The sequence below is a fragment of the Coregonus clupeaformis genome, chromosome 7, assembly GCF_020615455.1.
Source record: "Coregonus clupeaformis isolate EN_2021a chromosome 7, ASM2061545v1, whole genome shotgun sequence".
Lineage (NCBI taxonomy): Eukaryota > Metazoa > Chordata > Actinopteri > Salmoniformes > Salmonidae > Coregonus > Coregonus clupeaformis.
In genome coordinates, this window is record NC_059198.1 from 46,553,981 (window position 1) to 46,579,414 (window position 25,434).

At 43.7% G+C, this 25,434-nt stretch overlaps 1 protein-coding gene across 2 annotated transcripts in view; it reads right to left on the reverse strand.

The window, feature by feature from the left end:
* zeb1b (zinc finger E-box binding homeobox 1b) overlaps positions 1 to 25,434 on the reverse strand; it is a 95,378-nt gene that overhangs the window by 18,715 nt on the left and 51,229 nt on the right. For both annotated transcript variants that reach the window (XM_041881017.2, XM_045221422.1), the window contains exon 2: positions 4,103 to 4,258. In XM_041881017.2, the coding sequence (XP_041736951.2) occupies positions 4,103 to 4,258 (156 nt within the window). The remainder of the gene's footprint in view (positions 1 to 4,102; positions 4,259 to 25,434) is intronic.

Below are 25,434 nucleotides of genomic sequence, written 5' to 3' on the forward strand. Positions count from 1 at the left end.
TATACAGGGCGGTAGGTAGCTTAGTGGGTAAGCGCGTTGTGCCAGTAACCGAAAGGTCGCTGGTTCTAATCCCCGAGCCGACTAGGTGAAAATTCTGTCGATGTGCCCTTAAGCAAGGCACTTAACCCTAATTGCTCCTGTAAGTCGCTCTGGATAAGAGCATCTGCTAAATGACAAAAAATATATATATATATTATCTATGCTGTGTATATCTATGCTTGGGATGCTTTACTTAACTTGAGTTCAGTATTATCACAGAGTCAGTCCCTGAGGATCCACCACACAACTTTCCCAGTGCCCTTTCCCTCCGTCGGTTACCCTTTCCTTTCCTGTTCTTCCAGGGTGTCTTAACTTACTGACTGAGCATCTCATGACTTAAGCCCTACAGGAAATTAGTATGTGCTCACAAGTGCCCATGACTCCTGCTGTAGCTATTATCCTGAGTCAGGGCATTCAAATGTTTTATTGAGACTCATCTTCAGGGGAAACGCATGGCCCATTGCAGAAGAGCTATTAGGTGAATGGCAGTGACCAGACAGAAGGAATTTACTAAAACGACATCATCATACTGTGTATCGACCATATGACGTGAGCACATGCCATGCCTAATAACACACTAATCTTACCAAGTGGAAAGAACCCTGTATATTTTCATAAGGCAGGTCAGTTAAACCTGCGTTTCATGAGATCAGTGTATTAGGTACCTCCACTGACTATATATTAGTGGATACCTCCTAGTATTCTCCTTTCCTCTTCTTTCCACTCCTCCCTGCCCGTTCACCCTGAACTGAACAGAGATTACAGTCTATAATGAATCAGTAATGGAACAAATCCCATTTCAATACCTTTTTTTCCCTCTTCTTGGTACATAGAATCATCCTGCCTCTTCGCTGAGGTGGTGGGTAAGGCAATGTTTTACTCCAAGGGCTGTGGCGGTGCTACAGTGGATATTCATTTAGAACTAAATGAGTAATGACAGTGAGCAGGGGGCCAGTGATACCATATAATCAGGAGGAATGATTCAGGAAGAGGGGGGAAATGGAGGGAGGGAGCGAGGGACTGCAGCAGAGTGAAAACCACGTCAAGACTTTAATTTGAGCGAGCGCCAGGCAGCCAGAGTAAGGGAAAGATTAGTGGGTGGCTGCAGCTTTCAATGGTTACGCCGACCTAGAGTACTGACAACTGTTTTCCAGAGAAAAAAAGCAATGGGGACAGAGAGAGAGAGAGGGAGGATGAGTGTGGAGAGGTGTGTTCGTCTTAAAAGGAACAGGGTTGAGACTTGCATTATGTTTCATCAGTTTATTCCCACAGAGCTGGTGTTTATTAGAGAGAGAGAGAAAGAGATAGAGAGGGACGAGGACAAAGAGAGAGAGACGAGGAGAGAGAGCGGAGGACGAGCAGAGAAAGAGAGAGAGAGAATTAGGAGGGAGAAAATTAGGAGGGAGAGTGAGAGGAAGGAAAGTGCCTGATTAGGCATGGATCCGGCCAGCAGCCAGTTTTGTAGGGCCTAGGCCATTTAAGTATAACTCATGCTTTTGAAGTGTTTAATGTTCTCAGAGACCAATTACATTCTTCTCCAACCTCCCCTTTAAGAGGGAGCGTGCTGATGGACAGGGATGGATATGGCATAATAGTGATATGAATGACAGCAGGATCTGTCTGGAGAGAAGGCTACACTATGTCAGTCAGGTGTGAGACAGCTGTTGGAGCTTGAAACTGTCTGTGTCACAGGCAGTCCACAAAAATAAATGCTCAAATCTGTTCTGTATTGACAGCTAAACGGATTACCAAACTCATCTTTCTAACCATGAAGGACATTCAGTTCTATAAGTCTTTTTACATACACTACCGGTCATAAGTTTTAGAACACCTACTCATTCAAGGGTTTTTCTTTATTTTTACTATTTTCTACATTGTAGAATAATAGTGAAGACATCAAAACTATGAAATACCACATAAGGAATCATATAGTAACCAAATAAGTGTTAAACAAATCAAAATATATTTTATATTTGAGATTCTTCAAAGTAGCCACCCTTTGCCTTGATGACTGCTTTGCACACTCTTGGCATTCTCTCAACCAGCTTCATGAGGTAGTCACCTGGAATGCATTTCAAATAACAGGTGTGCCAGCTTAAAAGTTAATTTGTGGAATTTCTTTCCTTTTTAATGCGTTTGAGCCAATCAGTTGTGTTGTGACAAGGTGGGGGGGGTATAGCCCTATTTGGTAATAGGTGATGGTCTTTTACCAAGTCCATATTATGGCAAGAACAGCTCAAATAAGCAAAGAGAAACGACAGTCCATCATTACTTTAAGACATGAAGGTCAGTCAATACGGAACATTTCAAGAACTTTGAAAGATTCTTCAAGTGCAGTGGCAAAAACCATCAAGCGCAATGATGAAACTGGTCTCATGAGGACCGCCACAGAAATAGAAGACACAGAGTTACCTCTGCTGCAGAGGATAAGTTCATTAGAGTTACCAGCCTCAGAAATTGCAGCCCAAATAACTGCTTCACAGAGTTCAAGTAACAGACACATCTCAACATCAACTGTTCAGAGGAGACTGGGTGAATCAGGCCTTCATGGTCGAATTGCTGCAAAGAAACCACTACTAAAGGACACTAATAAAAAGAAGAGACTTGCTTGGGCCAAGAAACACGAGCAATGGACATTAGACTGGTGGAAATCTGTCCTTTGGTCTGAAGATTTTTGGTTCCAACCGCCGTGTCTTTGTGAGAAACAGAGTAGGTGAAAGGATGATCTCTGCATGTGTGGTTCCCACCGTGAAGCATGGAGGAGGAGGTGTGATGGTGTGGGGGTGCTTTGCTGGTGACACTGTCTGTGATTTATTTATAAATTCAACACACACAACCAGCATGGCCACCACAGCATTCTGCAGCGATACGCCATCCCATCTGGTTTGCGCTTAGTGGGACTATCATTTGTTTTTCAACAGGACAATGACCCAACACACCTCCAGGCTGTTTAAGGGCTATTTGACCAAGAAGGAGAGTGATGGAGTGCTGTATCAGATGACCTGGTCTCCACAATCACCCGACCTCAACCCAATTGAGATGGTTTGGGATTAGTTGGACTGCAGAGTGAAGGAAAAGCAGCCAACAAGTGCTCAGCATATGTGGGAACTCCTTCAAGACTGTTGGAAAAGCATTCCAGGTGAAGCTGGTTGAGAGAATGCCAAGAGTGTGCAAAGCTGTCATCAAGGCAAAGGGTGGCTATTTTGAAGAATCTCAAATCTAAAATATATTTTGATTTGTTTAACACTTTTTTGGTTACTACATGATTCCATATGTGTTATTTCATAGTTTTCATGTCTTCATTATTATTATTATTATTATTCTACAATGTAGAAAATAGTACAAATAAAGAAAAACCCTTGAATGAGTAGGTGTGTCCAAACCTTTGACTGGTACTGTATACACACCATGACCTAATGCTCCCTACAAGATGGCCTTGAGGCAGCTGTTGAAATGTTAACATCCTTTAATAACATCTCACATTGTTGTGTTCTGGGACGTGACATCAGACCCTTCCCGCGGTGATGTCACTTTCACGTGTAGTGGTGTGTGTGAGTTTGTGTGTGTGTGTATATGTAGGTTTGTGCGCGTGTATATACTGTATGTGTGTGAGTATGTGCGTAAGGTAAGCTCAGTTCAGTCACAGTGCGGTACAGCACTCCAATGCCCACTAGCAACATAAAGCTCTCACCGTGGCAGGTCTATTTTAAAAAGCTGAAGGTCTCTACCCTGGTGGCATTGTCCTGTTTAAATACCAGGCTTCCTGTCTTAGTGTTAACCCTGCAGCCTGTAGTACCTGCTTCCTTTCACTGTCTCACAGTCACACGCAGGCAGAGCCCGGTCAAGGTATTAGGTATTCTTAACTGACATCACCTTTACTGAGTTCAGTGCAAGGAAGAATCAGTATTCATAGGTTTATATTACTACAGTAAACGTTCAGCAAAATGTTGCACACAGAGAAACCGACACGGCGAGAGAGACAGAGATCTGTGTGTGTGCGTGTGTGCGTGTGTGTGTGTGTGTGCGTGTCTCACTCTGTGTGTGTGTGAGACTATCGACTCACCTTCATCCCAGCGGTCTCCGTTGTGATCTTCACTGGGTACGTTGCTGTCACAGTCAGCCCCGTCTGCCAGACTCCCGTCCTCCTCCACGATGTGCAGCTTGTCCTCATCATCTGAATCTGAGCCTGGGGCCTTCACCACATTACTGTAGTTGGTTACTGCGGACGGAGAGAGAGGAGAGGGGTTGGTCATTTCACTGTCTATCAACCATTAATATGATAGAAGTGAGACGTGATTTAAGACAATGAAGATGGAAGGTGCTGTATTGGATGAGAGAACAGTCTGCAGTAGGGATGCAAATTTCAGTCAATTCTGCTGCCGACTAACTGACCTTCAATAACCGGTCAACAAACGGTTACATTTTTCCCAAACAGTAAAATTACGTGACCAACAGAAAATACTATCAGAGATCTGAATATAATGACGAGATGCTTATGTTTCCGCCCTAACAATGGGACTCGTCCCAAAGCAGGAACGCAGGCGACAAGCTTAGGCCCAAAGTAAGCCCATAGAAACGCTTTGGACATATTTTGGCGAGAGTGAAACCTCTCACTTCGCCTCTTCCTCTCTGATACGTACAGTGCCTTCGGAAAGTATTCAGACCCCTTGACTTTTTCCACATTTTGTTACGTTACAGCCTTATTCTAAAATTGATTAAATTGTTTATTTGCCCTCATCAATATACACACAATACCCCATAATGACAAAGCAAAAACAGGTTTTTAGATTTTTTTGCTAAAAAATATCACATTTATATAAGTATTCAGACCCTTTACTCAGTACTTTGTTGAAGCACCTTTGGCAGCGACTACAGCCTCAAGTCTTCTTGGGTATGACGCTACAAGCTTGGCACACCTGTATTTGGGGAGTTTCTACCATTATCCTCTGCAGATCCTCTCAAGCTCTGTCAGGTTGGATGGGGAGCATTGTTGCACAGCTATTTTTATGTCTCTCCAGAGATGTTCGATCGGGTTCAAGTCCAGGCTCTGGTTGGGCCACTCAAGGACATTCAGAGACTTGTCACAAAGCCACTCTGGAGTGCTGCAGAGATGGTTGTCCTTCTGGAAAGTTCTCCCATGTCCACAGAGGAACTCTAGAGCTCTGTCAGAGTGACCATAGGGTTCTTGGTCACCTCCCTGACCAAAGCCCTTCTCCCCCGATTTGTTCAGTTTGGTCGGGCGGCCAGCTCTAGGAAGATTCTTGGTGGCTCCAAACTTCTTCCATTTAAGAATGATGGAGGGCACGGGCGGCAGGTAGCTTAGTGGTTAAGAGCGTTGTGCCAGTAACCGAAAGGTCGCTGGTTCTAATCCCCGAGCCGACTAGGTGAAAAATCTGTCGATGTGCCCTTGAGCAAGGCACTTAACCCTAATTGCTCATGTAAGTCGCTCTGGATAAGAGCGTCTGCTAAATGACTAATTATTATTATTATTATTACTGTGTTATTTGGTACCCTTCCCCCGATCTGTGCCTCGACACAATCCTGTCTCGGAGCATTACAGACAATTCCTTCGACCTCATGGCTTGGTTTTTGCTCTGACATGCACTGTGAACTGTGGGACCTTTTATAGACAGTTATGTGCCTTTCCAAATCATGTCCAATCAATTGAATTTACCACAGGTGGACTCCAATCAAGTTGTAGAAACATTTCAAGGATGATCAATGGAAACAGGATGCACCTGAGCTCAATTTTGAGTCTCTTAGCAAAGGGTCTGAATAACTGATGTAAATAAGGTATTTCTGTTTTCTATTTTTTATAAATTTGGTAACATTTCCAAAAACCTGTTTTCGCTTTGTCATTATGGGGTATTGTGTGTAGATTGCTGAGTATTTTTATTTATTTAATGAATTTTAAAATAAGGCTGTAACGTAACAAAATGTTGAAATAGTAAAGGGGTCTGAATACTTTCCGAAGGCACTGTACATGTATACAAGGACCGGACATTTTTCATGAAGAGCTTAATGGAAACATGCAACAATAGCAAGCCTATCGTCTTACAGTCAAAAGACTATAGCCTATTATTGAACATGCAACTCCTGTAATGAAGCAGCTAATAAAATGTTATTTTCAAACATTTGCCAAAATGCAGTTAGCGGAAAACACAGTTCTAAACAGCGCACCTAATGCCAGCAGTTCTATGTGTGACAGAGATGAAAATCTATAGACCGATAAGCATGACCAGTCAAATGTATTTTCGGCAGCTAACCGATTAACGGTTAACCATTAACATCCTTAGTCTCTAGTCTTGGAATATAGTCAATCATAGTTTAGCCAAATCTAGACAGAAAATACGCAAACAAATCAAATGTAGGCTAAAGCCAAAGCACGTCATTACTATCAACCAAGGAAACAGAGCACTCCTGAATGGTATCTTCTCGACACAGAATGGCTTTTCTCAATCCACCTCTCAAAATGCAGTAGTTTTCTCCTGGAGGTGCCCACAGCCAGCTACTGCCATTCCATTTCAGCGTTAGTTTACACAGTGGAATGGGAGATAAGGGGAAATGGGTTTGATTCTGTGTAGCAGCCTAAAGTCTAATTATCTGTGGTATGCTAAGGGATGGGCTAGCCTAGCATAGCACACTGACATACTATTATGTGAAATGGTTATGTACTGCTTATGAATATGATATGTATGGGTTATAAATGTGTAATGAAGTATTCAGACCCATAAGAGGATGTACAGTAAAGGGGAAGATTCATATACTGGGACTCATGTGCTTACTAATAGCCATTAGCCTATAGAAATAGCCTGTAGTCAACATAACCTATTCCAAGGCTGCCTACATAGTAAACCGGAACTCTCCCCACCCCCATCCATGTGTACATCTTTACCTCTCCATTATTACTAGCAGAGTGAGATGTGTAAGGGTCTCTTTCTCTTTCTCAGTGTGTGTGTGTGTGTTACAGGGTTAGAGCGCTAGGAGGGCCTCAGCCTACAGAGGTGATTATTATCTGCAGCAGGTGTGTGTGGTTGCTTGCGACTGCGCTAGTGGTGCGTGGGTCAGCTGTTTGTTCACCCGCACCTGCCCGCAATTGCTAATAATCCATCAGCAACCGCCCGACTAAATGTGATAAAGTGAAAATCTGAGGCCCGCACCAGACCCTAACCCGCTAATATAGAAAATGCGCTGTAGGCTACAGTCAAAGACTTCATAATGATTCTTTGACAGGGGGTGCAGTTTCTTTTGTTGTTGCTTGATTTATATGTTTCTGCTGATAATTTCAAACATTTTGGTAGGCTATTTGTTAGTCAACTTGTCTATAATTAGATACATGCATCTTCTCTTCTGTCATTATATGTTGTCCTAGAAGACTAAATAAACCCTTGCTCAACAGAATAATGTCATAGATCTATAGAATGAATGCTTCAATCTAGTTGACATCGGTAAAGTTTTCTCTGTCATCTCTGCTTCTTACGCAGAGCAAAGATGTTTAGGTACCGGGAATAAAATGGAATAACAAAACAAAAAACAATATTATTTGTCTGTGCAAAATGTTCTAATGACATCAGTTTGACTGGTTTTAAGGAAATAGAAAGTTGGGAAAACAACCCAACATGTTTCTGATAAGATTTCAGTTCGGCTTGGATGCATATTTTATGTGGTTGAAATATTATCAGCTTGTATGAGGCTGATAAAGACAGCACCTCTACACTCTTAGAAAAATGGGTTCCAAAAGGGTTCTATGGCTGTCCCCATAGGAGAACCCTTTTTGGTGCCAGGTAGAACCCTGGAACCCCAAAAAAATCTTTAAGGTTCTAGATAGCACCTTTTTTTCTAAGTGTACAGACATTTGCATTCTCTCAAGATGCTGAAAGAAAGAAATCATATTTCTCCACTCCTGTTCCCGAGTAAAAATGTTGCCTACATTTGGTGTTTCATTTTACAGTAAGAAATGCTTCATTCTGCAGGAGTTAATATTAAGGCTATGTGAGAGGTCATAGACCTACAGTCAGTGTCCAGATTTCAGTTTCCATTTAACCCATCTGAACAGTAGGCTACAGTTCCTTTGACGTCCCATAGGCCTATTTGAAGTCCTGGTCTTGTGACCGTCGAAATGACTGTCGAAATGTATAGCTCATCACACATAACATCCTCTTTTACCACTTCACCAAAACATTCCCAAACATTACTTCTCTGGCCCTGCCTTCTCTTAATTTCCATCTATCCATTTCGCAGCTTTTCTCTGATTGAATTAAACTCTGTCATTGTCCTTTTTGCCTCCGTGTATCGACGTTAACTTTTCTGCCAGTTCCCCAAAGCTTTTGGCACGCATACAGTTAGGCCCTAAAGCTTAAGCTTACGCACTAATGCCAGATAGCCTAAAATAATGAAAGAAAAATAAGAATGATACATTTATGGATTTATTAAGGTATTGTTTTTTCTTTATTCAACCGCCACCCACACGCCCTTCGTCCACACAATATCTAATGACCCTTAACCCACCCGCACCTTGGATATAACCGCAGGGACTGCGGGTTATGAGTCAACCCGCGCATCACTAGTGCGCGCATGTGTGTGTGTGTGTGCTATTGAGCTTTACAGTCATGAGAGTAATCACACTTCATACTGCCTCTCGTCTCCTTTCATTTAAACCTGTTTCTCCATCTCTCTCTCTCTCTCTCTCTCTCTCTCTATTCCATCTGTGGTCACCCCCTCTCTCTCACTCTCTCTTTCCATCTCTTTTTCCCCAGCTCACAGCACTGTGCCTCTCTCAGTCCAAATCAATTCTCCTCTGAGAGGTGCCCAGTCAGCAGTGGGCTCAAGCTGCTGCGCCGAAACGCAGATCACACACCTACACACACAACACAAGCACCCACACACACTCCCTCCCCAGCCCATACTCTCTGGCCTTATCGCCCACATTTACATTAAGCTGATTTGGTGGTTCTCTCTTTCCTAACCCCACTACATATCTCTCCCTCTCTCTCACTGTCTCTCTCTGTCTCTCTCCCCTTCTGGAGCATAGTGGTGGATTAGAATCTGTAAGAATAGTTCTGCAGAGCTCAGAATCACAGGAGGTTAGTTTTCTGCATAGAGTACACATGGTTGATATTCACAGAGACTCCCCATAGGCACACACACAGCTCAGGAAGAGGGGGATGGAGGGAGGCCGTTATATGGAGTGTGTTCCCAGGGTCAACATGGCTATGCATCTGCAGAATTCCACAGCTACAGTATCATCAGGAGACTCATCTCTCTCTCTCTCTCTCTCTCTCTCTCTCTCTCTCTCTCTCTCTCTCTCTCTCTCTCTCTCTCTCTCTCTCTCTCTCTCTCTCTTCTCTCTCTCTCTCTCTCTCTCTCTCTCTCTCTCTCTCTCTCTCTCTCTCTCTCTCTCTCTCTCTCTCTCTCTCTCTCTCTCTCTCTCTCTCTCTCTCTCTCTCTCTCTCTCTCTCTCTCACTCCCCCCTCCTGTCAGGCTGATGTATAGACCCTCTGGCTGGAGTAGTAGCAGCAGTGCTGAGTGACTCTTCAATCTGAAACAAGAGACACTCCTTTAAAGCCCCAAGAGGCTGTTTAGGACCATAGTCAGAGGTACAGGCGCTAAAGTCAGCAATAAAAACACATACAGGAGCATCACTGGATTGAGATGTGTCAGAGAAATGACAAACGGCAATCCAGAGCCACCACAAAGTAGTTTGATGGATAGATAAAAGTGAAAGGGGTTGCTGGTAGTTAGAAAAAAAAAATACATCCTCACTAGACACAGCCATGTTTGTTCGTTTCACCTCAGAACTGATAGAGTAAAAGGATGGACCTTAGCACTGACCATTAGCTGGATAGGAAGTGAATTCCTCTGGGCCAAATGGTCAGTGTTACTAGCCTATAGTGTGTTTCTAACAGGGGTAGGTAAGTAACACCTAGGGAAAACAAAGAGAGAACAGAGGTCCCTCTCCCTCCTCTCCGCTCTGCGTCAGTCTGACCCGTTTAGACAGCTGTGTTCATTAGCACTAGCACGCTAACAGACACTAACACACAACAGGACTCTACTGCAACTAATCTGAGGAGAGGAGAAACCTCTACCTCCCTTTAACTTGGAACACCAAAGAAAACTATTTTTACAGTAATCTTTCCTCTAATCCTGGCACCCAGAACCAAATCGCCAAATACAGAACCAGTAGGAAATACGTTCCACTGAGAATAACTAGTTAGGCTATACAGATGATGTAAGCCTAAGCCAAAAGTCAACCACATTTTTCACAGCTTCCCTGGAAAGACATCCACTACTCTGGTCCCAATGCATACATTGGTGTTTCTCACAAAGTACCTTGTGCAGGAGGTTAAGAGAACACCTAACATGGTTGTGTGAATGAAAGCCTGTTCTTTAAGTACAGAACAGAGCAGTCGGTAAAACTCTGACTAGTCTCTAGACTGGTCTTCCATTACACAACAGTCTTCACAACATTCACATCTGCTCCTCTCTGCTGTAGTGGCCACCAGTCAGGTATCAGACCAACCCTTTTAAATTGTGTGTCCTGCACTATGGCACCCTATTCCATGTATAGTGCACTACTTTTGAACAGAGCTAAATGGGACCTGGTTAAAAGTAGTGCACTATAAAGGGAATAGGGCAAGTCTGATAAAGCCTTTCTTCCCAGAATATCCTCGGCCTGCTCTGCTTTGTTCTGTGAAGTGTCTATTTAAAGCCGATGGCAGCCCTGCTCAGCCAATGCCCATACCTACTGTACCATGCGCTTCTGGTACTCAGAAACCCTGTTTTGACACATGCCAAGCTGAGTCAATAAAAGCCTGTGAAACGAGAGCGGGGCGGGACAATCCTTTGGGGATCACCTCACCGGCCCTCTCACAAGCCCCTGTAACCCCATTATACTAGGATCATTTCAACAGACTTAAATATTCTGATCTGATGTTATGTCACAGATTTACTTCCTTAGCTCAGTGACGGATGGTCAGTAGGCCTACCTACTCTACCTAGGACATTTTCTAGAATGGACGTTAGGTATGCACAGTATGGGGGTGAAACTGTTGTGGTTTCAATCAATACACAGATCAATACATTCAAACAGTTGTGAAGTTGATTCTTATTGGAAAATACTGTGTAAGAAATGGAAACCAAGAGTAAAGAAAGTCTTTGGATGAATGCAGAAACCTACAGTACAACACATACTGCACTATGGTGTCTGAACTATGCCTGGAATGTCCAACCAAAACACCTCCACAGTGTTTGGGCCTTAAAGAGACAGATCTGAGTGTGTGTGTGTGCGCTTTCTCTCTCTCGCTCTCTACAGCACTAATCCTTTGCATTCATCCTGAGCTCTGCGTTACATTCAGGATCCTTTGTTGCAGTGTTGAGTATGTGTGATTGGAGAGGTTACATCCTGCTGGAGCAGCTTTCACACCACTTCTATATTTAACCCGCTAGGCTACACTCTCCTCTCGCTGAGGTACATCATTTATACCTACGTACACACACACACACACACACACACACACACACACACACGCTGAGGTACACTACTCATTTCACAAAGGCCACGCAGCACAGCAACTCACAGAACAGCGCTGCCAGGCAGCCAACGGATGGAGAAAATACCACAGGCATCCCCCTCTAAAGAAGAGAACAAACCACAGTCTGCTGCAGAGCGAGGTACTTTGCTTTCCTCACGGAACCCACAATAAATAAACAAACCAAACTAAAACAAAGCCGTGCCATTCAAAACCCAGTATGCAGACTCAAGGTGAGACGCCCTGTACTTGACTGAGGCAACGCTACTGTTATTTAAAACAATACCATGCACTCCACATAGGACTAGTCAGGAAGGTCATCTAAACAGTTAGGGTGACAATTTTTTTTTTAAAGGCACCCTCTCACCTCACTTCAGAAAGACACACAGGTCTAACCAATATGAACCTTGATTTCCGACTTTCTCACGTTTGCTATAATAGCTGAAGGAATGAGACTTGGAAGAGTGGCAATGCGGGACTAAACCAATGAAAATGCTTAGTTTGGTTCCAGAAATTGTGAATATGGCTATTAGAGGAGGCTGGTGGGAGGAGTTATAGGAGGACGGGCTCATTGTAAATGCTGGAAGGGAATAAATGGAACAGAGTCAAACACGTTGCTTCCATGTGTTTGATGTATTTGGTACCATTCCTTTTATTTCATTCTAGCCATTACAATGAGCCCGTCGTCCTATAGCTCCTCTTACGAGCCTCCTCTGATGGCCATGTATGATCAGTCACTTTATTAACTCTCTATCAGCCTCTGCCCTTCCCTTACCGAAAAACCACATGATTCTACATGTTTTGCATGTGTAACATTTTGTTTCACAGGCTTTTGTGATGCCCTGCAAACACAAATGAGTCGTTAGGATGTCCCCGGAACGTCACGCAGTCACAGTTTTTTAAACTTATATATTTTACACACTTTGACATACAAGATTACATTGTGTATGTTTATTTATACAGTAATTATTGTCCTCACCTGGGATTTGAACTCACAACCTTTTGGTTCACGGCATGCCGATCTTCCTGCTACGACACCATGTGTGTCAATAACTGATTTTACTTGGATTCCTACACTTTGGACTTCAAACTAAATCTCAGCTTTGTTAAAACAAAAAAACTATTGTATTTATCATAGTGATTCAGGAGTAAAATTAAAACAGAATAATATGCCCCAGCAACATTAGACAACTATACAAAAAAAACTCAAATTTCTGAAATAAGTAAATGGAATCAATGATGAGAGAATAGTCAGATTAACTGATCACTAAAATAGCAGTGCAGATGGCACTCTTGCTATGTGCAGAGATGTATTATACAGTGCCTTGCAAAAGTTTTCATCCCCCTTGGCGTTTTTCCTATTTTGTTGCATTACAACCTGTAATTTAAATGGATTTTTATTTGGATTTCATGTAATGGACATACACAAAATAGTCCAAATTGGTGAAGTGAAATTTAAAAAAATAACTTGTTTCAAATCATTCTAAAAAATAAATAACAGAAAAGTGGTGCGTGCATATGTATTCACCCCCTTTGCTATGAAGCCCCTAAATAAGATCTGGTGCAACCAATTACCTTCAGAAGTCACATAATTAGTTAAATAAAGTCCACCTGTGTGCAATCTAAGTGTCACATGATCTGTCACATGATCTCAGTATATATACACCTGTTCTGAAAGGCCCAAGAGTTTGCAACACCACTAAGCAAGGGGCACCACCAAGCAAGCGGCACCATGAAGACCAAGGAGCTCTCCAAACAGGTCACGGACAAAGTTGTGGAGAAGTACAGATCAGGGTTGGGTTATAAAAAAATATCCGAAACTTTGAACATCCCACAGAGCACCATTAAATCCATTATTAAAAAATGGAAAGAATATGGCACCACAACAAACCTGCCAAGAGAGGGCCGCCCACCAAAACTCACGGACCAGGCAAGGAGGGCATTTATCAGAGAGGCAACAAAAATACCAAAGATAACCCTGAAGGAGCTGCAAAGCTCCAAAGCGGAGATTGGAGTATCTGTCCATAGGACCACTTTAAGCCGTACACTCCACAGAGCTGGGCTTTACGGAAGAGTGGCTAGAAAAAAGCCATTGCTTAAAGAAAGAAATAATCAAACACGTTTGGTGTTCGCCAAAAGGCATGTGGGAGACTCCCCAAACATATGGAAGAAGGTACTCTGGTCAGATGAGACGAAAATTGAGGTTTTTGGCCATCAAGGAAAACGCTATGTCTGGCGCAAACCCAACACCTCTCATCACCCCAAGAACACCAGCCCCACAGTGAAGCATGGTGGTGGCAGCATCATGCTGTGGGGATGTTTTTCATCGACAGGGACTGGGAAACTGGTCAGAATTGAAGGAATGATGGATGGCGTTAAATACAGGGAAATTCTTGAGGGAAACCTGTTTCAATCTTCCAGCAGGACAATGACCCTAACCATACTGCTAAAGCAACACTTGAGTGGTTTAAGGGGAAACATTTAAACGTCTTGGAATGGCCTAGTCAAAGCCCAGACCTCAATCCAATTGAGAATCTGTGGTATGACTTAAAGATTGCTGTACACCAGCGGAACCCATCAAACTTGAAGGAGCTGGAGCAGTTTTGCCTTGAAGAATGGGCAAAAATCCCAGTGGCTAGATGTGCCAAGCTTATAGAGACATACCCCAAGAGACTTGCAGCTGTAATTGCTGCAAAAGGTGGCTCTACAAAGTATTCACTTTGTGGGGGTGAATAGTTATGCACTCTCAAGTTTTCAGTTTTTTGTCTTATTTCTTGTTTGTTTCACAATAAAAAATATTTTGCATCTTCAAAGTGGTGGGCATGTTGTGTAAATCAAATGATACAAACCCCCAAAACATCCATTTTAATTCCAGGTTGTAAGGCAACAAAATAGGAAATATGCAAAGGGAGGTGAATACTTTCGCAAGCCACTGTAGGTAATGAATCTGTAGGGGACTTCTGAGCATAGGAGGTTGGTAGCACCTTAATTGGGGAGGACGGGTTTGTGGTAATGGCTGGAGCGGAATTAGTAGAATGGTATCAAATACATCAAACACATGGTTTCCATGTGATTGATGCCATTCCATTTACACCGTTCCAGCCTTTATTATGAGCCGTCCTCCCCTCAGCATCCTCCACTGCTTCTAAAAATGTTAGACTTTGTGGCGCTGCAGAAAGTTCAGCCTACCACAAATTCAGAGGTTGTGAGTTCAAATTCCAGATGGGGTCATATTAAAATATCAGTACTAAGTGATCATGTAAAATGTAATCATATTGATTATGTTTACAATATTTTAGCTTTAACAGCGTACCACTTACCTTAAAACGTCATACCATTTTATTACTTATTTTAAATAGCTGTTTTCACATGTTGAGCTGAAATGTGAAAACAAACAAAACAGTTGTCCATTATGTTCACATGTATTACATTTAGAGTTGACATGTTAACACCAACTTTTTACATGAGGAGAATAACATGTTTTCACCTCACGTGAAAATCTAACTCTCAAATCGAATTAGCACAATCATGGAAAAATGTTCACGTGAAAATGTAATTCCACATGTGAGAGTTAGATTTTCACATGTGGAATTAGATTTTCATATGTAAAAGTCGAATTTGCAGTTTTACATGTGAAAAACGTTCAAAGTTGTCACGTGTAGTTTTACATGTGAAAAAACGTTCAAATGTTGTCACGTGTAGTTTCATAGTGCATCCCCATGTTGTCACAATTATTTCACATGAGATCACGTTTTCACATGTGCTCAAATGTTTCCAATGTATAGTTTCATGTTATCACATGTTGCTTTTACATGTTGTCACATGTTATCACATTAACTTCACATAAGATCACGTGAAATTCATATGGTTTTTCTGTAAGGGTTTCTCATAGTCATGACCCAGTGCACAGCTTCCTATCAGCTGTAGAGGGCACTAAGCTCCCAGGAGAATACTTAGCAATGGCATGTATTCATGGCCGCCAAGGGAAGCCAGACCTCCCCAAAAAAGTTAGTAAGGAAAAAAAATGAAAACATTAAATACTTCATCTTTCATCTCTCTGTGTTTTCTGAATTTTCCTTCAATTCACAAGAGGCTGAATGTACTGTATCTCACCGAAGAAAGCGTCCGAGCGAGCAAAACAGTGCCCCTCTGTCTCTGAATGTATAGGCCATCTATCTGATGCGGTCTGGTCATAAAGAGTATGACATTGTTGCCGCCCGTAGCATTGAATGCAAGGGAAGCCAGCGAGCATTTGGCCTCCCTTGATAAAAAACGTATAAAATAATAGCCAATCAGTGTTGAGCTAAACTGAGTGAGCTCAACTGTGAATGGTCCTGGCGCACCAAAACAAAGTGTCAAGGGAAGCGGGTTTGGACTTGGCTTCACTCCTATCACAGAGAAATATGTCATCGATAGAAACAACTTGAATTGTTGCATCTCGTTGTGTTGTTGTCTTCCGGTGGCTAGCTAGGTAGCTAAAATTGGCCCTTTCCTAAGTTAGCCATGGATGGAGATAGGGATTTGGGCTTGTGGTTTTACCTAATTCTCCGTACTGGCCAATGATTATAATGGCGATTCTGATCCAACCATAAAATACATTGTGCCCCTGGACTGAGAGGATGGAAGTTCAATATGTAACTAGATGTAGAAGGCTAATGTTAACTAGTTAATGTTGCCCATGAAAGGAAGCTAGGCTAGCGAGCAAGCATTTTAGCCAGGTAGCCTAGGACAACAAAAAATTAAAGCGTGTACTGTATGACAGAGTCATAGATTGTTTCGTCAACATGAAAGAGAGGAGGATGGCATTGGCGTTTCTCTACAAGTAGGGTGAGTCAACATGTTTTTTCTACTTACACGAACGAAAGCACACACACAAATCAGAGCCATGGATAGCCACATCATATTTAGCTTACGTTGATTGGACTAAATGGTTTTTAGTATCTTTCAGTTTTCACTGTATTAGATTAAGCATAGGTGATTTGATAATGTTGAATTTGAAATGGTGCAGGAATAGTGGAGGCAGCTCCTGTTTTCTTTGCGACTTGCAGTAACTCTCCGTGGTTCTAAATCCATAGTTGTTTAGTAGTCCAAAAATTTCGGAAACATTAACTTTCTTGACTATGCTTTAGGTCATGTAACTAACTATAAGTTACATGCAATATGCTTTGTGGACTTCACCGGACAGAGGTTGCTCTCCGGTTTTGTGATGACGCAAAGGTGAGGTTGAATTTATTCTGCAACTGTGGCTTCTTATTGTCTCGGCTTTAGGCATACAGTTGAAATCTTTGAGTTTAGTGTGGGGGTTTTGACGTAGCATCTACGGTTCTTCAGAATTCTAAAAGGTTCTTGAAATGTATGGAAGCCTGTAGATGTGTCCCTTTCATAGCACACAGCAAATTAGCCAGTGTTAACTAGTGTTGATTTTTCAGTGTAACATTTCTAATGTTGATTCAAGAGTTAAATTAACACTCAGTGGTGTAAAATAAAACCCAGTGTTTGTGTTAATTACCAGTGTTGAACCAAAACCAAGCCCATCATTATCATATTTCCCAGTGTGCTCTATTGCAGGGTTTTTGCATGTACAGTTGAAGTCGGAAGTTTACATAAACCTTAGCCAAACACATTTAAACTCAGTTTTTCACAATTCCTAATATTTAATCATAGTAACAATTCCCTGTCTTAGGTCAGTTAGGATCACCACTTTATTTTAAGAATGTGAAATGTCAGAATAATAGTAGAGAGAATTATTTATTTCAGCTTTTATTTATTTCATCACATTCCCAGTGGGTCAGAAGTTTACATACACTCAATTAGTATTTGGTAGCATTGGTAGCATTGCCTTTAAATTGTTTAACTTGGGTGAAACGTTTTGGGTAGCTTTCCACAAGCTTCCCACAATAAGTTGGGTGAATTTTGGCCCATTCCCCCTGACAGAGCTGGTGTAACTGAGTCAGGTTTGTAGGCCTCCTTGCTCGCACACACTTTTTCAGTTCTGCCCACAAATATTCTATAGGATTGAGGTCAGGGCTTTGTGATGGCCACTCCAATACCTTGACTTTGTTGTCCTTAAGCCATTTTGCCACAACTTTGGAAGTATGCTTGGGGTCATTGTCCATTTGGAAGACCCATTTGCGACCAAGCTTTAACTTCCTGACTGAAAAGTATGATCTTTGTCCCCATGTGCAGTTGCAAACCGTAGTCTGGCTTTTTTATGTCGGTTTTGGAGCAGTGGCTTCTTCCTTGCTGAGCGGCCTTTCAGGTTATGTCGATATAGGACTCGTTATACTGTGGATATAGATACTTTTGTACCTGTTTTCTCAAGCATCTTCACAAGGTCCTTTGCTGTTGTTCTGGGATTGATTAGCACTTTTCGCACCAAAGTACGTTCATCTCTAGGAGACAGAACGCGTCTCCTTCCTGAGCGGTATGACGGCTGCGTGGTCCCATGGTGTTTATGCTTGCCTACTATTGTTTGTACAGATAAACGTAGTATCTTCAGGCTTTTGGAAATTGCTCCCAAGGATGAACCAGACTTGTGGAGGTCTACCATTTTTTTTTCTGAGGTCTTGGCTGATTTCTTTTGATTTTCCCATGATGTCAAGCAAAGAGGCACTGAGTTTGAAGGTAGGCCTTGAAATACATCCACAGGTACACCTCCAATTGACTCAAATGATGTCAATTAGCCTATCAGAAGCTTCTAAAGCCATGACATCATTTTCTGGAATTTTCCGAGCTGTTTAAAGGCACAGTCAACTTAGTGTAGGTAAACTTCTGACCCACTGCAATTGGAATATAGTGAATTATAAGTGAAATAATCTGTCTGTAAACAATTGTTGGAAAAATTACTTGTGTCATGCACAAAGTAGATGTCTGGACTTTCCACCGTGGTTGCACCAACGGAAACACCGAGACACCTACCCTGACAATCTCGCGACCACCCCGTGAGAACCCTCTGCGGCCATGAGAATGTGGGGTTGTGGAGTGCTAACCAAAGGATACCTAGTACCACAGGGAAAGCAGGAGACTCAATGATAAAAAACGTGACTTGCTCGCAATGAGTCTCGTGGGTAACCATGGTGATTGGTGTGGTAACTTCCCTAACAAACCCGGACCCTAATGGTCGACTGTCAAGTGCTCTGATGGGGAGTGGAATGGATAGGGGAACCAATGAAATGCCTAGACTGTGTGAGAATGCCCTGTCCATAAAGTTCCCAGCTGTGCCTGAATCGACTAGCACCTTACACTGGGGAACTACAATGTGATCAGGAAATTGGATGGGTAGGGTACAGTGTGCAGCAGAGGGCTCTGAACAAGTGTGGGTGTTCGATACCTGGGGTGATGCGAGAGTGCCCAGCCAGCCGCCTCCAGACCCAAAAGAACGCTGACGACATCGTGTGGTGTAATATCCCTTCGTGCCACCAGAGTGACACTGGCACTGTCGTCCTCCGCTCTCTCGGATCGCGGCTCCACCCAGCTCTATCAGCTCGTGATCCGAGTCGGCCAGGGTTGGAATGGGCAGACCCCCTCCAGGACGTCCTCTGGCCGCCAGCAGGTTGTCCAAACAGATGGCAATGTCCACCAGTTGCGTGAAGGACAACATCGTGTCCCGGCAGGCTAGCTCCCTTCGGACGTCCTCCCGCAGATGGCAGCGGAAGTAGTCGATAAGGGCCCGCTCGTTCCACCCAGACCCAGCTGCTAGAGTCCAAAACTCCAAGGCGAAGTCCTGCGCAGTCCTCGTCCCCCAGGTGGACCAGCCGCTTGCCCGCCTCTTGACCTTCGGGCGGGTGATCGAAGACAGCCCGAAAGAGGTGAGCGAACTCCCCGTAGGTGTCCAACGCGGCTCCTCCTTCATTCCAGACCACGTTGGCCCACTCCAGGGCTTTCCCCGAGAGGCAGGAGACGAGGGCAGACACCTTCTCCCGCTCCGATGGGGCCGGCCTGATGCTGGAGAAGTAGAGCTCCAGTTGGAGGAGGAATCCCTGGCAGAGAGCAGCTGTCCCGTCGAACTCCCGTGGTCGGGATATATGGATCCCTCTGGGTGCTGGTGTGTGGGTGGCTGGATCCGGTTGCCCAGCTGGTCTCGACAGATCAGGTCCTCTCCTCTCCAGGCGTTGGACGACCTGGAGAACCCGATCCATCGCTTCTCCCAAGCTGGCTAGCATTGTTGAATGTTCCTGGACCCGTGCCACGACTCCAGGCATGCGCTCCTCTCCTGCTGACTCCATTTCGGGTGGGTGATTCTGTGATGCGTGATTTGAAGGAGTCAGGTGCAGGAGGGTAAATCACAGTATACAGAGTTTATTCCATAATCCAGCGTAACCAGTCCAGTGTGCAAATCAGGCGCACTGGAACAAACATGCACACGGGGAAAATACCCCGGCAATACAAAATACTGAGCTCAACCGAGCTGCTAATCCTCACAATGAACAATCACCCACAAGGACAAGGGGGGCAGAGGGATCACTTAAACACGTACTAATGAGGGGAATATGAACCAGGTGTGTGTAATTGACAAGACAAGACAAATGGAATGATGAGATATGGAGCGGCAGTGGCTAGAAGGCCGGTGACGACGAACGCCGAAGCCTGCCCAAACAAGGAGGGGAGGCAGCTTCGGAGGAAGTCGTGACACATATCCTGCATCAGTTCTCTTTCCATGACTACACAACACAACACAGAAAAAATCATACAAGTCTGAATCACTGTTCTAATATTAGCCCTAAAAAGGAGAAACAACAACAACGTTGACATAATAGTAACACGTACACCAAGGGGGCTTCAGCAGTGAATCATTCAAATCTAAGAACCAGCAGAGAGGGCTCCTCATATTCATCAAGTGAGAAGACAAAAAGCTTGTCATCTTAATGGTGCTAATCACCTTTAGCATAGAAGCTAATGAGTCTCCCCACAGGTCACATGCTCCTCCTACAGTATCTCTTCAGGTAGAGTGTGTTGAGGCTGAGGGCTATAGACACTACACAACATCAGGGAGGGAGGTTAATGGAGATAATTCTTCTTCCACCATTTTAATGTAGTCAACTGGGTAGGACTTCCAACTTCATTGGCTGATCCTTCCTGGTGACCCTGTTGGAGTCATGTCCAACTGAGTCATCGGAGGGATCAGCCAATCGTAAAGAAGAACATGGAATACTTCAAAATGGAGCTAGCCTCAATGGCGCTGCCCATGCTGTCACAGAATCTATAACGGTACAGATACAAAGATGAATCCTCTATTTTTATCTCTATGAGAGAAAGGCTTTTCAATAGGGCTGTGACGATACCAGTATCACAACATTTCTTCCATGGCACATGCTGTATGTAAAATTGTGTGCTATAGCTTGGAAAATAAATTAATGGGACTCTGGATGACAACATCATGTTTGTTTCCAACATTGGGGCTGTTTTCTTAAAGAAGTGAAATCCGCTTTGTGTTTGCCTCGATACCAACGAGTATTGCGATACTGGTATCGTCCTGGCCCTACTTTTCAATAACTCCAGGAAGGAAAGGCTTCATATAGAAAACCCCACAGAGATGCAAGTTTCACTAAGTAACAAAGCAATGCCTCTCACTAAAGCAGGAATCCTTACTGTTTAGGTTAGGAACACAAAAACAGAACATGAGAAAACTATTTGATAAAGTGTTTAAGGTTAACATGAAATACCTGAAGAACACATAGCCTAGGCCTAATTCTCATACAAGAAAAGCTGTAGACTGTACTAGTACCTGGAGATAAATCATTTATGCCACATAGGCCTACCCAATGAACATTAACATGAGCCACAGCCACACAGAGACAGTCTTTGTCCTCAGCTAGTAGTGTTTGCCTGGCTCTCCAGAGCTCTTCTAAATAAGGCCAGGTAGACCGGTGTAAGTGATGTTAACTGGGCTACCCCACAGCTCAGAGCTCAGACACATTCCTCAGAAATGCCCCTGCCTGCCAAGGTGTTTACACTCACACACTACCAGTTTACGTTAGAGGTGAGACAACACCATCCACAGCAATAACAGCGTACCTTAATAAGCTGCTCACCTCGTATGGGAATGGAATGAGCAGTGGGTGGGTGGTAGGCAAACTCTGTGTGTGCGTAGGTGGATGCTTGTGTATATGTGTGTGTACTTCTAGGACAATGCTGGACAAATGGGCTTGTCTGACCGACTTCGTATAGCGCTTACGGTAAGTTGTAGTGTTTAAGTGTGAGTGTGTGTGCTGTACATCATGCTACGCGGGCGGGAGAATGTGTGCGTATGGCAGTGCATTACGCTACACAGGCAGGGGAAAGTGTGTGTGTGCTGTGGCCTACATGAAGCTGTTAAAAGGCATGCCTGGTATGTAAAAAGCCCTCCATCACTATCAGCAGTAGATGGAGCACACTGAGTCACATGACCTCACCAGGGACAAGCTGCAAGGGAGTGGACAGTCATACACACACACACACACACACAGACACACACACACACACACACAGACACACAGACACACAGCACACACACACACACACACACACACACACACACACACACACACACACACACACACACACACACACACACACACACACACACACACACACACACCTACCTACAGGCCAACCTAGCCACATAGCCCAGCACTTTACATCTGAATATGAACATTCCCAACACCCCTTGCCCCACACACACACACAAGTCCAGCTCCTAACACTAAGCAGGTCCATACCGAGACCTGATGCTATCGTTCCATTGTTTTATCTGTTGTACTGGGTGGAGTCTGGCTATTTTTTATAGCCTGTCTATATAAAGCCAAGGTGCTGTGAGTGTTCTAGCAGGGCAGTGAGATGTAGAGGAGAGGAAACATCTGGTGTAGCCTCTGGGAGGTACAGTACCTGCACCTTCGCTCCAGCAACCTCTCACTGCCTGGTCTGCTTCATTTCTTTCATCATCTCCCTTTATTTATCTTCCTATAGAACTCTCCTTCTCTTTTCTACCTTTCATACCTCTCCAGCTGGTACAGGTTTTGTTTAGTCAGCCAGTGTGAGAGAAACCTGATGGCTCCAGTTACTAAAAAACACACCACAACAACAACAACAACAGCACCAGCAACACAGCAATCCAAATATTGGGATAGCATAGGAAGGCCTGACTATCACACACCTGGATAAACAACTCTTCCTCTCCTGGGGGACCGGTTTAAATGTAACACCTCTAGAGGGAAGAGTTTAACTGTAACACCATACAGCTCCACATACACTGAAAGAGCAGTTAAATACATAGGCCTAGCTACTTTACGCCTTCAAACCCCTCCACCCTCAAAGGTGACAGAAGATGTTGTCCAGTGTACCTCTCCACTGTCAGACCTCACTGAGAGAGACAGATAGGGGCAGTGAGTGAACAGCAATGTACTTCATTTTCCCTTACACTTGGACACTTTTCTCTGACATTTTTCCACCTAACTGACACATGGAGTGAGAGAAAGGACAGAGGAGGTTGTCTCTGGAAGGCTAATATTAGAGCAGCTTTCTGGGGCTTTCCAGGCATGAAGTGATGTGGCGTTGGTTGTCTGAACACTAACACACACCATTGGGCACACAGCATCACCATCACCTAGAATCAGATCAGTAGAGTAGAGTAGGGCCGTGGGTGAGGGGGAAAGGCCATTGGACATCAGGTGAGAAGTACGTAAGGCAGGTGGTGTGATACTACCGAGCCATAGTAACAAACAGTAGAGTACATGTACACACAAACACACATCTCTATTGTCATTATCTTTCACCTCAACAACACCCTGTCAAGTCAATGTCCTCCTACTAATGTAACACAACAGGTTCACAGGTGATGTGTTAAGAGTAGGCAGTACAGTACTAGACTACTAGAAGGCACTGTGGTTCTCTGCAATCCATGCATTTCCAGTCAGCAGAGCAGTCACACACTTCACATACCTGCCAGATGTAGGAAAATCCAGTGAAAAGGCATGGACACACACATGCAGATGTATGCACACACACACACACACACACTAGGCAATAACAGTTTATTTCCTCAGAGCTTACACACACTCCCCCACTGTCGTTTTCTTAATATCTAAAATCACTTCCATATCACAGAGCCGAGCCCCCCTACCACCCCCGCATTTATCCCCCTCTCTCCTCTCTACCCTGTGGAGCTGGCTACAGATGGAGGGTAAAGAGGGGACAGAAAGATTTTTAAAAATGACGAGAGGGAAGGGGGGAGGAGGCAGCTATGCGACAGGGGCGTGAGGAAGGGGAGGAGGGAGAATCCACCAAGAAACTGCTAATGATTTAAAAAGACAAAGCTGGCCTGTCAGATACAATGCTCATCTGTGCCTGGAGCTGCCCGAGGGAGGCAGTGTCACAAACAGTCAGAGTCTGTGACTCCCTGCCCTGCCAAGCGGAGGGAGGGAGGGAGGGAGGGACCATAATATACTATAACATTTGAAATGTCTCTATTATTTTGAAACTTTAGCGAGTGTAATGTTTACTGTTCATTCTGATTATTTATTTCACTTTTGTTTATTATCTATTTCACTTGCTTTGTCAATGTAAACATGTTTCCCATGCCAATAAAGCCCTTTGAATTTAATTGAAGAGAGAGAGAGAGATGACTGTAAGAACAGAAAAAGATAGAAAGAGTAGAAAAGAACTAGAAGAAATAGAGTCAGTGAGAGAGACTTGACAGAGAGGAAAGAGAGTTAAGGCGTCAGCATGCTTCAGTTCGGCTAGCAGCCAGGAGAACCGAACGAGTGCGCTCGCATACTCCCTTAAAAGACCTTCACTTGAAAAACAAGAACATTTTACACCTAACTAAGATGTTGGTGCAGAATTTCTCAAGGAAAAAATTTGCATGAAAACGAGTTGTATCTCATTGAATGACAACAAAGACTTTATTGAAGAATTCCTACAGTTGACCAATCACGGACAAACAACTTCGGCTGGCCTCGAGATTTTTTTTTATTTTTTGTGCCTGAACAGCCGAAAAGTCCAAAACTAAGAAAAACTTTACAAAATGTCATCATAATATATGCACAACTTCTTCCAAACTGTTTCGGCTGGGAAGCATGTGGACACCTTTAGACTGAGAGAAGAAGATGAGATAAAAATATATAGCCTACTGAAAGTGCACCAAGAGATCCAGGGTGGCAGTAGTGATGGTAGTCCATGTAACCCTGTCTCTGTCTGTCTCAGAGGGGTTGGGTTAAATGCAGAAGACACATTTCGGTTGAATGCATTCAGTTCTGCAACTGACTAGATATCCCCTTCACCTTTCCTCTTCTCTGTGGTTCCCTGGTCCCCAGATAAAGGTCAGGTGTTGATGCGGTGGCAGAGTTGTAGTCAGGCGGCCTGACAGATGCCTAGCTGAGCAGAGCCCCAGGGCCAGGTCACAACCACCACACACAGGCTGCTTACACACAAACATGCACGCACACACTCACAATCAGACACACACACACACACTGAGACAGGAGGAATCGTTGAAATAACTTTTTGTTTGTCTGCAAAATTGTATTTCTACAACCCTTGCAACCTGCACGTTAGAATTATGATCATCACACCTATGAAACCCCGACAACCAGGATTCATGTGGACAGCCTAGCTTGACTAATTCTGACACTTACACAAACGGCATATATAAGCCTTTTTTATTTATATCTGAGAAAATGCTTTGACAAATTTCTAAGGACATCTGAGAAATCTCCCCTTTCTCTCAGTTCTAGAATGTCAGCTGTGACAGATGACCTTCTGATGACCTCACTTCCTGGTTACAAACCCCGCCCCCTCCCTTCACAATGCTACAAGCTGTGCTGCTGTTCTCATGTCATGTGACATTGGCCACTTGGTATTGGGCAGAGCTGTAAGAAAGGGTTAATGCCAT